The sequence below is a fragment of the Stylophora pistillata genome, chromosome 11 (assembly GCF_964205215.1).
Source record: "Stylophora pistillata chromosome 11, jaStyPist1.2, whole genome shotgun sequence".
Lineage (NCBI taxonomy): Eukaryota > Metazoa > Cnidaria > Anthozoa > Scleractinia > Pocilloporidae > Stylophora > Stylophora pistillata.
Window position 1 is genome coordinate 10,806,159 of NC_142529.1, and position 16,127 is coordinate 10,822,285.

At 35.9% G+C, this 16,127-nt stretch overlaps 1 protein-coding gene across 1 annotated transcript; it reads left to right on the plus strand.

The window, feature by feature from the left end:
* The first annotated feature begins 636 nt into the window (after nt 1-636).
* On the plus strand, nt 637-10,724 carry LOC148720008 (uncharacterized). The gene is made up of 13 exons (XM_088739536.1): nt 637-831; nt 1,768-2,063; nt 5,435-5,531; nt 6,254-6,544; nt 6,748-6,821; nt 7,185-7,367; nt 7,507-7,680; nt 7,799-7,951; nt 8,245-8,325; nt 8,517-8,691; nt 8,846-8,906; nt 9,202-9,268; nt 9,699-10,724. The coding sequence occupies exons 1-13, from the start codon at nt 679-681 to the stop codon at nt 9,745-9,747; spliced, it is 1,854 nt and encodes a 617-aa protein (XP_088595662.1). The 5' UTR covers nt 637-678; the 3' UTR covers nt 9,748-10,724.
* The last annotated feature ends 5,403 nt before the right edge of the window (nt 10,725-16,127 follow it).

The following is a 16,127-nucleotide window of genomic DNA, read 5'->3' on the forward strand; positions in this document are numbered from 1 at the left end:
CTGGTAGCTCTGAACAGAGATTAATCAGCATGCCTCCATTGTTCAATAATGCCAAAAAATTATACAGAAAATGCCAATGTCTTTTTATTTATAACACAATGCAAAGACCAATAAACAAACCTAATTTGCTCTTTATGACCATAACTTGAACATTCGTTACCAAGGAATTCAAAGAATGCGCGAGTGACGCCCAGTGGTCAATCCGTCTCCACTCTGTTCAGAAGCTCTGTATGTAATGACAAATTTTTTTCTTATGTCGAGAGCTCTCCTTGAAACAACAATCAGTACATTTAAATTATTTAATCACAGAGTCAGGCCAATGGTATATCCACTACAATGTTCAAAATTAAATTTTCGATGGGAAAAAGGTGTCTTCACAAACAAGTAGGATCAATTATCACTAGCTAAGGTAATGAGAACTGTCAACGACCGAGGACAGCATGAAAGTGATCTCTGTCGTGACTATCAGCAAGATTTCATTAGAGAAGAATTTGACAAGGAGTTTTGGTTAGAGGTAATGAATTTGAAGTATATGTGCAACGACTAGTTTTTCGATTTTATTTTACAGTTTTTCGTCATGCCGTTTTGCCGTATCATAAATCTTTTACTGATCATTAGCTTGATCCATTTATCAAGGTTCATGGAAAGCAGAACAAAGGGTTGTCATGGAATAGAGCCATGGACGAAGTCCAGGCTGAAAGACTGATTCAGAAGTACAAGGAAGGTGGAGAACTGAACTGTGAGGATCCAGCACTTTTAATGCTGAAAAAGTGGCCAACATCCGTAGAGTACAAAGATAATCCTGAGAAACTTCGTGGACTCGAGCAACTGGTATGACTAGATATGGACTAACTTGTCCTTCTTTCTCAGGGCTCGAAATTAAACTTTTTTTAAAGCGTGGATCAGGTAGTGACTGAACTCTTTTCGTCAGGAGCCATATGGAAATATTTTGTTGCAAAAAAGATCCATTAGTAAGGGGAGTTTTGCTTCATAGCGGAAGATCATTACGTGAGCTTATTGAGATGTTTAGTTTTATTATTTTATTACATCCATTTTGAAATCACTGGTGGTCCCTGTAATCTGATTGACTCTAATTAGTGCGATTTATTCCCAAATCGCACCATTTTTTGCTCTAAATCGCATCATTTTACGCTTGACTGAGTTTTTGTAATTGTTACGGTGGCCAATTTACCATTTCAACCTTGTTGATATATCCAAATTATTTCGTTACCCCCACTGACGCAGCCCCAAACAGATTTTTTTCGAAACTATCAGCCTTTATTCATTTGAGTTTTTGACACATGATGTCAAAGTATTTCTGTTTAGCCTACAAAATAAGATGTAAACGCGTTTCCGGTTCCACTTTTTGTTTAAAAACCAGCTCAGTACTGCATCAGTAAAATATTTGAATTGACAAAGTCCTGTATTTGGGCAATTTCAAAATGGATGTAAGAAAGTGGTAATTGAACCTTGTGTCATGCAATTTTGGTCTGAAATCATACTTGTGATTTTAAATTGAACTCGCGCTGCGCGCTCATTTGATTTTGAAATCACACATATGATTTCAGCCCAAATTGCACTCCACTCAGTTCAATTACCATTATAAATTACATGAACTCGTGAACAATCATCAGTGCAGTGCACAACATCATGGTTCACAAAACCTGACAAATTTCAAACATGGAGGGATCCTGTTCTGCCTGAATGGATTCAAACATTTTATATAATGTCATATTTTTATGATCCTATTGATTATATATTTCGCAGATAAATCGCTTTTTGGAGATTCTTTTAGAGAGTGAACTTAACTCAGGGAACAGATATAGAGTGTTTCAAGATGAATATGAGAAGAAAAGAAAGACCCTGATGCACTATGCAGCAGAGCTTGGTTTTTTACATGTCACAAAAACACTTGTGAGGAAATGTCCTGAGATGATTACCATGACAATGGAAAATATAAGGGAACCTGTGAAGAAAAGGGCCATGTTGCCAGTGGAATTGGCAATAGAAGCAGAGAAGGACAGTGTTGCAGCATTTTTGATCCAGGTTATGTCGCCTGGAAGGTAAAAAACATTTACTTCGTAAATAAACGTGTATGTTTATACATGGTATAATTTAAGAAGGCAGGATATTATAGTCTTTAAGACCTTTAAAATCTACTTCCAGGAAAATTGATATCCTAAAAACTTTAGCTTGGGAAAAAAATGGAGGTTGCTCTCCAACAACTTGTTAGAAGTCCCACCATTTTAACAAAATGCTGTTTTTAGTATTGACATGGACATGGACAAGAACAAAGTTTATTTGAACTGTAAAATTACCTTAGTTACAAATTAAACGAGAAATGAATTAAAAATGCTTACAGTTGCTGGTCACCCAAAATAACTAAAAAGCTAAACTAGTTGGGTGACCACCATATATTAATTGAAGATAAATATATAAGGTTAGAAAAGAGGCATTTTACATTTTACATTTTGAATTCTTATCAAGGACAGAACAAACAAATCTTAAACACGTATACAATAAAAAAGTAAATGAAATAACTAAATAACAGAAACACCAAAACTTAACAATTAGTTGTAAAACTTAAAACAAATGAATGAAATATCTGTTTGCAGATGACTTCAATCTGTTTTATTCTGATAAAGATTTACAGCATCTTGAGGAAACTGTCAATCAGGAATTCGGTGAAATTAATGCATGGCTTTGTGCTAACAAACTATCTCTTGATATTGATAAAACACATTTTGTAATAATCCATCCTTGTCAGAAAAAATTAAATTACTCTATGAAATTTGAAATAGATGGCAAAACAATAAAAGAGCATAAAAGTGTTAAGTACCTGGGAATTCTCATAGACAGTCATCTTAATTGGAAAGAATATATTCAACAACTTTCGAAAAAAATATCTGGAGATATTGGTGTTCTTTGTAAAATTAGGCATTACGTTAATGTCAAAATTTTAGTTCAATTATACCATGCCATCATTCTTCCTTTTTTTCATACTGCTGTATAGTCTGGGATAACACCTACCATCATAATATTAGACCATTCCAAAGAATACAAACGAAAGTGATTTGTCTAATTACCTTCCCTGATTTTGATACTCATACAGGTCCTTTGTTTTTTCAACTTAAACTTCTAAAACTTCAGGATCATATCAAACTTCAAACTCTTTTCTTCATGCACCAATTCTTTATCGGCAAATTACCAAAGATTTTTTACTCATTTTTTATTAAGACTTCAGATAAGCATTATGTCAATACTCGCTTTGCAACTAGGACTACTTTTTATGTTCCAAAATTTGAACAACCTATGGTAAATTTAATATTCGATTCACTGGACCTATATTATAGAATGAAACTGATGAGAGATAAAGACTCTAACACCCTATTCATTCAAAGAGAATTATCTATATGAAAATCAAAAATAGATGAAGAATTTATGAAATCGTTGATATGGATTAGAAACAAAAGAGGGCCAAGTACAGATCTTTTGGGGTACCCCCGCAAGTTATATGCAATGTGTTTGAGTCTGATTTATCAACAGAGACAAATTGCTGCCGGTTAGTTAAATATGATTGGGACCATTCATTTCCTGTACCATGAATACCATAATGTTCAAGTTTAGCTAGGAGAATGCTATGATCTACTCTGTATTGAAGGCCTTACTTAAGTCCAAAAATATACCACAAGAGTATAATTTTGCTTCTTAATGGCCCCTTGAATTTTATCTGTAATGAGCATTGAAACATGGGTAGTGGAGCGCCCACTACGGAAACCAAACTGATTCTCAATTAATATATTATGCTTATCAAGAAATTCAATTATTCTCTTATAATACATTAATTTTTTCATTATTTTATGGAAAACAGATAACAAAGTGATAGGCCTGTAATTAGATACAAGAATCTGACTGCCACTCTTGTATAAAGGGATAATTCTATCAATTTTTAGTTTATCTGGAACTAAACCTAATGAAACAGAAGAATTAAATAAGATAGTGGATAACTCAAAGCTGTTTTCAATAGTTTTCACTGGAATGCTGTAAGGCCCCAGTGCTTTGCTTGCATTCAGACTAGAAATGACATTTTCACCTTCCACAGGTACCACTGGTGTTACAAAGAAGCTATTGCATATTGAAGTTGTCAAGAATTCTACAAAAGATATATTTCCCGGTTGTATAGCATTGGCTAATGTTGGGCCAATTGAAGAAAAATACTTGTTAAGAGCATTTGCAATACTTTTGGCATCAGTAAGAGTGTCATCTCCAACTATTAATCTGCTTGGAAAAGACAGCTTACCACCCTTAAGGCTAATTAATTGCTTAATACCCCTCTATGTAGCTTTTACATTATTGACATGGTATGAGAAGTATTCATCATAATAAAGCTTTTTATATTACTAACATTTAGAATATGCTTTAGTTTATTCCTGTAAATTTCATATCTAGAGTGATTAAATTGAGATTTATTTTTTACATAACAATTAAATAACTTATTTTTTGTTTTAATAGACTTTCAAATACCCTGTTGATCCAAGGTTTAGACTGAAATTTAGCTTCTTTTTTACTTAGTTTTTTCAGAGGAGCATGTTTATCTATTGTAGTAGTAATTGCAGAGTAGAAGGAATCAAATATCTGATTGACATCATTCTCCTTAAACATATATTTTTCCATTCAATAGCCTGAACATCAAGTAAGAGATCTTCCTGAACAAAAATTGGAGTAGTCACGTGTGTATCTGGTCCCATTGTTTGATGCCCAAGATAGAGTATTAAGGAATAAAAAATTCGCTAAATGATCTGTTAAATCAGAGACCAGGTTACCACTAATAGAAAAGAATTCATTAGAATTAAAGAAAATGTCATCTATTAAAGTTGCTGTGTGATCAGTAATTCTTGTAGGCTGTAGAATAGTTGGTAGAAAATCATAGGAAACTTATTGTATTTATAAATTCTTCAGTTAACTGGCAGTCTTCAAAGTTCAAGAGATTAATGTTAAAGTCACCTATAAATAAACAGCTTTTTTCTTTTGAAATTTTGTCTATTGTTGGATAAAAGTACTCGGTAAACTCCTCAGGTTTCTCACTTGGGTGCCTATACAGGATACCACGCACTAAATTTTTATAAGGGTAACATTTAATCTCAATCCATAGCGATTCAAACTCTTTGGTAATTAGACAAAGGTCTTCTCGAATATTGAATGGAATCCCTTCTTTGACGTAGAGACCCACATCACCAGCATTAGTTAAGGTTGGCTTTGAAATAAAGTCGTATCCATGGATAGTTATGGTGCTGGGTAGTCATTTATTGAAATAAATAAATGGAAACAATTTTTTTCACATGATGACTGGTTGGTTTGAGGAACATGATGAAACAGAGCACTGGAACCTTTGAAGTACTTTTTAATTAATGATTTATTTTGTCTTTTCTTTCAGCATTCAAAACTTATTTTCCTGGACACCAGGTAAAATGACCAATCCTAGACCGTCCTTCTTCAGTTTCCGTGCAATTATTGAGAATCCTAACATGAAGGTAAGCTTGTGTTATGTACAAAAATCGAAATGGACCGTAGGTTTACTTTTTGATCTGGTAGTTGAAATGTTGGGCTATGAAAAACTACTGGTGGATTCTGGAGCTTGATTTGCATAATAAGTTACATACTTACAGCCAAAAGTACCATTTTTACTTCAAAAGTCATGGAAAACCATTTCCTTTAGTTGATTGCAAAATGAAAAAAAGGAGGGATGAGAGGGTTAGACCTCCATTCTCCAGTCCTAATCTCATTATTCTGAAGCCAGTCATAGATGTTATGTAAGTAACACTACTGCAATAAACACTTTAAAGTTGATTTTGTTTTGGAATCATCTAGAATTCCTTTAAATATGTGAGTCTGGTATTTCAAGAAAATGAGGGAGTAACTATCCCAGATGCCAGTTACTTTATTTGCACATTTGCCATGTTCATAGGACAGAAAATATTATTGTTTTAATCATCATCATCTTTTTCAACACCATCATCAGTATTATCATCTTTATGACTGTCATTGTTATAATTATTGTAATTTTTTGTAAGATTATGATGATTATTATTATTGTTATGCAGCTATGTGGTAAAATCAGATTGAGTATTACCTTCTTGGTATTATTATTATAATAATAATTATTATTATTTATTAATTTTTTTTAAACCATTTAACTTACATGTTCAATAGAACTGTTTTCAATAATCCATATCATGATTTGTGTTGTTCACAGAAAACAGTAGTGGCTTTATTAGACCAGATGATGAATCCTCAGTGGCCATATCTTCCACAGCGACAAGAAAACTATCAAACTGAAGAGGAGAGGGTGGCAATTGAGGGAGTTTGGAATACGATTTCAGATAATCCACTAAATTATCATTTTTACTATCATATTTTGGATGGAGATGAAGGTGGACGACCCCCAAAGATTTTGGCTTCAGACGAACGCAAGCAGATAGAAAACAAGTATTTTAACTGGAGGGACAGTTCTTGTTTATGTGCAATTGCAAAGAGCAGCAACAAGGTAAGATTAAATCAAAGACAATGAAACACTAGGATAATTCTTTGGCAATAGATGTAAAGGCATGTAGTGTATTATTGAAAGATATTCAGACAAAAGTTGAAACATTGATATATTAGTCATACTACTGCTTGAGTTTGAATCTTGGTTCACTCCTTTACCAACATTGTTTTGGGAAGAACTCAGGTCTTAGTTTTCATTTTTAGGAGGCTTTGCAGCATCCTGTGGTCAGAATGTTGATAAAAACAAAATGGAGAAGCTATGGACACTTGTTTCTCAGGTATACCAGTTGTGTTTGCATGCTTCATACAGTTGTAAGTATGACAAGTAGCTTTATCATAATTCACGTAGGCGTTGAACTGTGTTTTGAGGGACCTTCAAGTAAAGGAAAAAAAAGATCTACTGAGTTTATTTGTGCTATTACAAACATAATCAGCTGGTGAAAGCACTTCTATAAAGTGTGATTCAGTATTGTTATAGTATTTCTTGGGACATGGTGAATGCATGATACTGTCCAAAGTTCAAATCATTTGATTTCTCAAAGGTTGTTAATAAAAAAATTTAGACTGGTTACCAAAAACTTAATGTTTCTTATCTTCATTTTAATTTCTAACTCCATGCCCTTGATTGTTCTTTTCTGTAGCCTTCAAGCAGCCTTGTTTTGCATCTTCTTGTTGTTCATATCATATTCTCTACTGCATGCTTCTACCAAAGTGAACCCCATACATTATAGCGGTGCACTGGACTCACTGCGTGGATTTTGTGAGATTGTCACCCTACTTATGGTTGTGTTTTACATCTGTGAGGAAATAAATCAGATAAGAATGTAAGTAGATGGGGTGAGGATTTTTGTGGTAATCTCATCAAGACCCCCTGTTTGACCCCTTATTTTGATTAATGACCCCACATTTGAAGGAAAGTTTAAAAGAGGAGCGACGCCCTAAGAATTGTTTGATTTCTTGCAGAGAGGGGCGTTCTTATTTCATGGAGTGGATGACCCTGTTTGACTGGTTAGGTCTGCTGTTGATATTGTGTATAGTGCCGTTACGATACAAGGAACACAAAGCTCAGTGGATGGTGACGTCTTTGGCCTTCCTGTTTAACTTCCTGAGGATATTTAAGTTTTCATGTGTGTCGAGGTAACTTACAACAACTAACTCCCACTAGGTTGGTTTAGTTCTGATAGTTGGGACTTTGCTTCATGTGACTTAAAATTAATCATTACTCGTATCTTACCCAGCTTTGTATCTTTTCAAGGACAACAGGATTATACACACAAACCTTGGCGAACATTGTTTTATACGACGTCACAAGATCCTTGGCAGTTTTTATTGTGATCTTTTTCTCCTTCTGTGGCGCTTTGTCTTTATCGCTCTGTTACTCTGGGTACAGAGATAACCAAGAACTTCGGTGCGTCTCTGTTGAGTGTATCTCGTTTTCAAAGCTATGAATTTAAATTTCCTTTGAAAACAAAACAAAACAAAACTTTTAGTCCTTTCAGTCAGTAAAATATTCGAGAACTTCCTCTGGAATTTGTTTGATTTGATGTGCACCTTTACTGGCTAGGTTTTGTATTTAGTTAAACTTTATTCGCCCCTTGCAAAAGCAATTTACGGTCTGCGGAAACTAAGATGGTGAATATAATGCGTGCGAAGTACAAAAAACCCAACGTACTAATTTTGAACTTTCATTTTTGCTTTTAGTGGTTTTGGAGAAGTCTTGTTGAGCGGATTTCGTGCAATGTCCGAGCAGTATCCAATGACGGAAGATTACTCAACTTTCAAGTAGGTGGCACTATTTTTTTTAACTTTTACTTCTCTGGCACGTAACGACTGCGTCGAGTTGAGTTTTAAAAGCCAGTTCAAGGATACCAAGACCAGATATTAGATCTCTAATTTGCTGTGGTGGATGATAAGTCTCTTATGTATTCGTTTCGTGTAGATTAGTTCCAGTTTTTGATAATTTTTTCCTGCAGCTGGCTGTCAGTTGTTTTGATGATGGCCTACATGGGGACCGTGACTGTAATTCTTCTTAACATTCTCATTGCACAAATGAGTACGACATACATACAGGCCAAGAAAGTCGCTCGCCTGGAGTACGATGTGGATCGTATTCTACAGCTCACGCGCATGGAGAGATTTCCTTTTCTGGTAAGTAGGCATTAGGTAATCCGCAAGGAGTGTGAAGAAGTACACACTTGCTCTTGTCATTGACACTATGTGCGATCACGCAAATGTGCTACTTACTCGCAAAAGTGTGAATAGAGAACGGACGAGGTTTTTAAAGATGCTTTTCTCTCTGCAGAATTTACGCGTGAAGTATTACAAAGAAGGAGATTGGATCAGTGAAATAAAACTTGCAAAAGGTCGGTTGTGAAATAACTGAAACTACTTATTTAGACAAACCATGTCATGGTATTGTCAGTTGAAAGTCAGCTGAGGAGTGGAGATTGGGGACAAAACAAATGTGACGTTGCGACTGTGTGGAGGAGTATGAAGGGCCACTTACGTTACAAGCCTTGTTTTTAATTAGCTGAATCTATGTAGCTATTTAAGAGAACAGTGCCTTCTATGATTATTTTCAATTTTTATTTTTCCCTGAGGAGCAGAATAAATCCTCATTTGAAATAAGGTTCTGATACCATCCGTTTTCATTTGTAGAACTGCTTGAATTCAGTGAAGATCGCAATCCTTGGGAGTCGGTAGAAGAGAAACTTAATGAGATAAGGTAAAAATGATTCCTATATTGGCTACCCTTCTTACCATCAACCAAATTGGGAGCGCATGCGCTCGAATGTTGTAGAATTTAAAGAAAATTTATGACAGCGACCAATCAGAATATGGATACATTTCACGAGGAGCGATTGATACTCAAAGAAAAGCAAACAGTGTCCGAACTGCAGGAACACGAGAATGATCAAGTTGCCACTGGTTTCAGTATAGCATCTGATGGGTTGGGAGAGTGTCACGAGTTTCTCTTGACCAATCAGAAAACATCGCAAAGCCAAACTGAGTCGTTACAATCCTGGATTGCTTTCGACACCTTACGCTCGCTGGTGATTCTACTTACTTACCACCCACCCCTACGCACCCTCCCCCCCCCAAAACGCATTTTTTTTTAAGCTGCGAGTATTCCTCATTTTATGCTGCATTTCCAGGGATCTGATGAGAAAGATGGTCAAACAGATGAGGCCTGGACAAGAATAAACTAGTGCATCGCCACAACAAGAATATTATTCTGTACCGTTCTCTACGGAGTTTCTCCCGTCTTGCAGTTTTTTTGCAACAATGTTAGATGTTTGAAATATATTTTCAAAAGAAAAGAGAGACTGATTTTTTCAAGAAGTTTTAGCCAAATTTCATAGGGGGCTAGAACTAAAACTGTTTTGGTTAAGACCAATTAGGGCAAATTTCCACTCTAACTCGAAGCTGAAAATCAAAGAAAATAGAGGAAAACGTGGCTAAAAAATTAGACTCGCTTTTCTACAAATAGTGACAAAAACCTAAGGCTAATAAACAGCTCCATTTCAGAGGACGATGCATTACCAGATGAAGGAGATGATGCGAAGATTCAACAGCTCAAAGTTTGCTTCTTGAACATTGTTTCCTCTTCGTAGATGTTACATTTCTATAGTCTTCCGTAATAAGGCGTGCGTTTCTCCCAAGACCCGCAAACTTTCTCGTTTATAAATTTAACCGTTTAGACATGGCCTTCCTCAGTTAGTGATCTAGAAATAGTACATGCGTTAAAAAATGTAGTGCTGCTAGCCTGAGTTCAGTTGGCCTGCATGCCTAAGCCATGCCTACGTCCTCTTAAGTTTTCAATATCATTCTTTATTTTTGTACACGCTATCTGACTTCTTCAGTCTTTTTCAGACATAGGATAGATAAGTGAAATTTGATATTCTTCGTCAGTTTCTGCCCTTAAATTAATGTATATGTCGTTAAATAATGATCTCACCTCGAGTGAGGTGTGCAGTGCTTTAACTATAAGCAGTATTTCATCGCTATGTAACCCCACGCTGAGCCATACATTATGTTGTTTTGCGCTACCATGCAATTTATTATAGTAAATTTTTACTAATTTAATATTTAAACACTCACGTAGTATTCAGAAAAGTCGTATACCACTTGTAGCATACCTCTGGTTTTGAAGGAAGTGTCTGATTACAAACACTACAATTTCATTTTTACATCATAAATAGTTGTCAAACTGAACAGTTTTTTTTTACTTTTGTACCTGTTCGACAGTGAAAAGTGCTGACAACGTTCTTTAAAAATTATTCAACTAAAAAAAAGGTAAGGAAAAGAAACAGTTGGAATTTCATAGGGTTGATTCATGGCGGTGTTACGAAGTTCTATCCGATTTTTTTCCTGACCATGCTTTAATTCGGTGAAACTGTTTATGTCTACCAGTCTAGCACAGCTTCTCCTAATATTCGTCTAATGCAATATTCAAGCTGTTATGACAACGGGCCTTCTTCAATATTCTCATTTTGTTAATGAAATATCCTCTTTCCATCGAGGTCATTTGGAATCCAATCATTCTTGGTTCGTTCTGAGAGGAAAACCTTAACCAGTTTTTTCGCGGGCTCTGTTTCCTGCGAACTCGTGCATAGCTTTGCCGTCAATTATCGACAGATTCTTGCTGTTTGTTTTGAATGAAGGACGAAACCTGGCTTGACCCGATCAGCGCTGCGCAGTCATTGTAGCGGAGTTGCCTCCTAAAACACTGTTTCAGTCCCAGGATGTCGGTGACATTTAACAGGTGTGCTATAGTTCGCATGTCGCTTTCACTTTAAAAGAGTGAGACGTTTTTCATTTTCGAAACTTCTTGAACTGTGGTAACGAAATCGCTCTCTAAGTCCCTAGTTGAAGTTGATTTAAGACCAATCCAACAAAGGAACACTTAGTAGCTAATATATACCGTAATCAGGTAAGTGTGAAATGTTTGTGAAAAAGTAGATAATTTGTTATAATGCTCAGTAGAGCAATAAAGGGTGCAATAAAATAATAATTGTAGTAATGATAATAATAATACTATGATAGCAAAACTAAAGCGAAAAACTGGTATCGTAAGACGTTTTTATTTTCTGTAGAAGGAAATTTAATTTTTTTCATCTTACTGAGAGAAAAGGGATTAACTATGCCGCCATGTTTCAATAACAGCAAATCCCAAGGCCGCTTATAGACTCAAACGAGATATTACAATCTCTCGACTGAAAATTGTTTTGTTATTAACAATTTCGAAACTATTATGCTCCCAGATTGTATTTTGTCTCGTTTACGATGTGCAAGCGGGTGTGTAAAACAAAATTGGAATCACCAGTTAGAGAATTCTTTTGAAGATCGATCTATTTTTCTGCAAAACTCAATATCAACGGGGTACAGGTACATCGAATGACAAATACAGGTAGTCAATATTTGAAATATTTGCTATAGATGGTCGATATGTAGAATGTCGCTGGTATATCTCAAAGTTAATTCAAAGTATATTTCTATTTCTATGACGTCCAGGCGAATTACTCCTTAATTTTAACTTGTTTCTTTTCATTCGTTTCAGTCCTTTTAAAAAAGCCTTGCCAGTGTTGAATATCGTAGAATTTTCAGACGTACAAGTGAAAAAAAATTGCTCAGAATTACCAGCCTTATAGGTGGTTTCCAACCAATCTCTAGAGACACAGGTAAAAATAGTGAAAGGAACAAATGCTGGTGGACGAACAAAAGAAGCTAAAGAGATATCTATTGTTTACGTCCACCAACATGGCGGCCATGACATAACGTGGAAACCACCTATAAATACAAGTTTTTTTAGAAATTTACTGTTTAAATTTCACATTCAAAAAGTTACAAAAGAGCACATTTTATCGTATTTTAATCAAAGGTAAAGCCAAATGCATTTAAGTACAAGTCTCTCTCTCAGAACTGAGGAAGCAGAAATGACTTCCCTCTGGAAACACATCCGCTGTGGTTAAACGTTACTACTTTTTTATTTTCCTCTTCTTTTCTTTTTAGAATGGTGTTATTTGAGACCTCTCCTTCTACTGCATTAAATAAATAAAAGCACAACTATCACCTCTGAGAGACCTCATATTTGTAACTTAAAAGACATTTCGTTATAGAATGAGGAAGTTTTAATAAAATATTCTTATTGAAGTTAGGATAAAATGAATGTTCAGCAAGTTTTGGTAGTTCCCAAGTATTTATCCATTCATTTCCAACCGCAATTACAGTAATACATTGTTTTGTTCACTTCAGCATTAGGATGTAACCGTCGCGATAAGAGGAGAATTTTTAACCGCACCAGAAAATCGCAATTACAAGCTAAGAAATCAATCACCTGTTGTAGACATGACGCTTACGTAACACCAAAACACGTCTTTTATCACATGAACCAGACTTAGAACGGAAATCGGATCCGATAAAGTCCAATAATCTAACTATTGCTTGTCGTTGCTAAAGACGATAACTATGAATTTCCAGGCGAAAGGGGGAGAGTAAGTAGAAAATAAAATTGTGAAGAAAATGGTTGGATAGCCAAACGTCCTGCCACAGTTTTGTTAAAAATTGTTTTGAAGGCATGCGAAACGGAGTACAGAAAGCTGCAAAACTTTGCATCATCATACAAACCTACTCAACTATTTCAAAATAAGTTTGCGTCTGTTAAAAAAATATAAATTTTAATGATTGGGTTACAATTCAGTATATTCCGAAGTCCAGAAAAAAGCTTAGGTTAGAAAAGTGAAAGTTAAGCGTGCCGTCTTGAACATACTTTTAGAAAGATACAGTGAGTAATTCCTTTGCCATGCCTCCAGTTTCTTAGGTGCAAAAAGAAACAGAAAAAGAAAATAAAAAAACAACTTGAAATATCGATAAACTTCGATCACCAATCTATTTCTGTTTCGTATCTCTTTCTCTTCAATAACGTATCCGTAGAGTGTCGGTTCTCAAAATAATAACGGTGAGTTTGTGAGTTATCTCAGAATGTGTTGATATACGTGCAAAACTCGAGAACGATCTAATTCCATGGGCAGCAAAGTGCTTATCTGATTGTCTGCTTCACTGCTTGTCTTACTTCCCTAATCTTCTAGCTTACAGTAGATTAAGGCAACTGCTATTCCCCAACTGACGACGAGGTTCGATGAATATGTTTTGCTATAAGTGATTACAGTTTCCACTATGCTAAATGGTACGTAACAAACAACTAATGCTAACTGGACCCACAATACACTGGACACTGCCTTTCTGTATCGTGCAACGTTCAGTGCATTTGGTCGGCTCGGCTGTTGTTGAACATGATCTTATACTTGAAACGTGATGACGACTGACAGCGCGAAAAATCTTTGTGTACGATGCGATTGCGATCACGGAGCATGGCAGTGTCATTATTGTGCCATACCAATCCGTTCTTCGGCCATCTAAAGGGTAACCGATAAAGTGGCGACACCTGATACAACCCAAATGGCAGCCACAATGATATATGTACGTTTCAAAGTTACAGTTTGTCTGTATCTCAGCCCGAACAACAGGGCGAGAAGTCTGTCCACGCTTATGGCCGTCATCGTGAACAACGACACTGAACATAATGCATAACTTGTCATCGAGAATGCGTCAAATGCGCGTCGACAAAGGCCCAGTGTTCGTAAACCACGCACATCCAGTATGTAGAAAGAGAGGTTGAATAACAAGACCAACCAACAGATCAGTTGTTGCCAGACAACGATACAAGAGTTTGGGTGGCGGATGAAGGGAAGATTCCTTGTGAAGGGCAGTTAGGATAAGAGAATTTCCAAGAAATGCTGTGAGGGAGAGGACAAGATTGACCGCTGTCATATAAATTGATTGGAGTTGTGATCCATCAATCAAAGAAAGGGAGCAAAAGTTGCCAAATCTCAGTTGAGTTCCACCTCGTGTCAAATTTTGAGTCTCTTTCATTTTTCAGTCAAGTCTAATTAACAGTCGTCTCCTTTTTCCGGTTTTAATTACAGCAAAATACATTTGTCTTATTAGCACCTACTAAGCCATAAATACTATGATAACTGTGGTTTCTTTACAATTGATATAGGGCGCCAAAGGCGTAGTCTATTCAATTGTCACTACTACATAGATAAAAACTAAACTTTAAAAACTGTGTGCCCCTAGACCCTAAAAGGAAATAAATGTTCCATCAACCTATTAAAACTATGCTTGAACCTAGCGTCGTTTAAGGAACTTAGTTCGATAGGACCTTAAAAGTCCAGACACAAATAAACCTAAAAGTTCTAAAATGGGATATCCATAAACCCTAAAATGGAGATAAATGTTTAAAATTTATACTTAAAACTAACGTCGTTTGAAGAACTTATTTATTTATTTTATTTTATTTATTTAATGGATTCGTACAAGTACAAGTGCATAACAATAGGACACAAGTCCCCTACTTGGTTAATACACCCACTCCCAGCCCCGTAAAAAAAAAAAAAAAAAAAAAAATATCCCGGAAAGAAATACCCCGAAAAAAGATCCCTTCCCTGATCCGACTAACTACAATTCAAATCTCACAGAAACATTCTAAAGTATACAAATTTACAACTTAACTTAACTTAACAAGTACAGACAGAAGTATTTACATGGCGACACTTAGGAGAAATTAATTTGAAAGAACGAAAATTGTCACTATCAAAAGCATTCAAAAGTTTAGTAAAATAACATGACTTGAGTTTACTTTTGAAAGAGCTTAAAGTGTCTGAATCCTTGATATTTTTAGGTAAACTGTTCCACATCAAAGTTGTTCTGTTGAAATAAAAGTCTCGAAAGGAAGACGTGCGACAGGCATTTAATTTTAAATGCAGCCCTGATAAAGCACGGCGCGTATGCATGTATGTATGTATGTACGTATGTATGTATGTATGTATGTATGTATCTATGTATGTATGTATCTATGTATGTATGTATGTATCTATGTATGTATTTACAATATTTAGACAGGCCAACCCAGTTCAGCTTGAAGCTGGTTTAAATGGGGGCCTGTACATCCCGCCATCCCACCCCGGGGGAGGACATCCATCACACAGTAATCTCGTGCGTGGGAAATTAACGTCTCCTACCCCAACCCTGCAGGAGACGGGACCTCCATTTATTCGTCCCTATCCGAGAAGACTAGAATATCTAACCATTTCTTGATGTTATAGAAAGGTAGCAAATCTGTCCGGGTCGGACACATATAGCGGTGTTGATGGCGAATAACAACAGAACAGCTCATTAACCCAACGAATTTAATGACAGCGAAGAATTCTAATGTTTACAAAACCATCCGGTCGCCCTTTCATCATAAATTACGAGGCTCAGGGAGCCGTAAAAACCGCATGATGAAAGGCGGTAAACGAAAGAAAAGAAAACAGTTTTTACGTACCTAACTCATTTACAAGCGCTTTTCCACGTGCGTAAAGGGGCTCAAAAATAAAAAATTACTACTGAAGGATTGTGGTCTACTGACATACAAAAAAATGAGGAACGGAACGGACTAACAGAAAACCTTGTTGAGGAATAGCCTCAACAAAATCCTTCTCAATTATTTTAAGACCCTAAGTATTGGTCCGGCCGGGGCT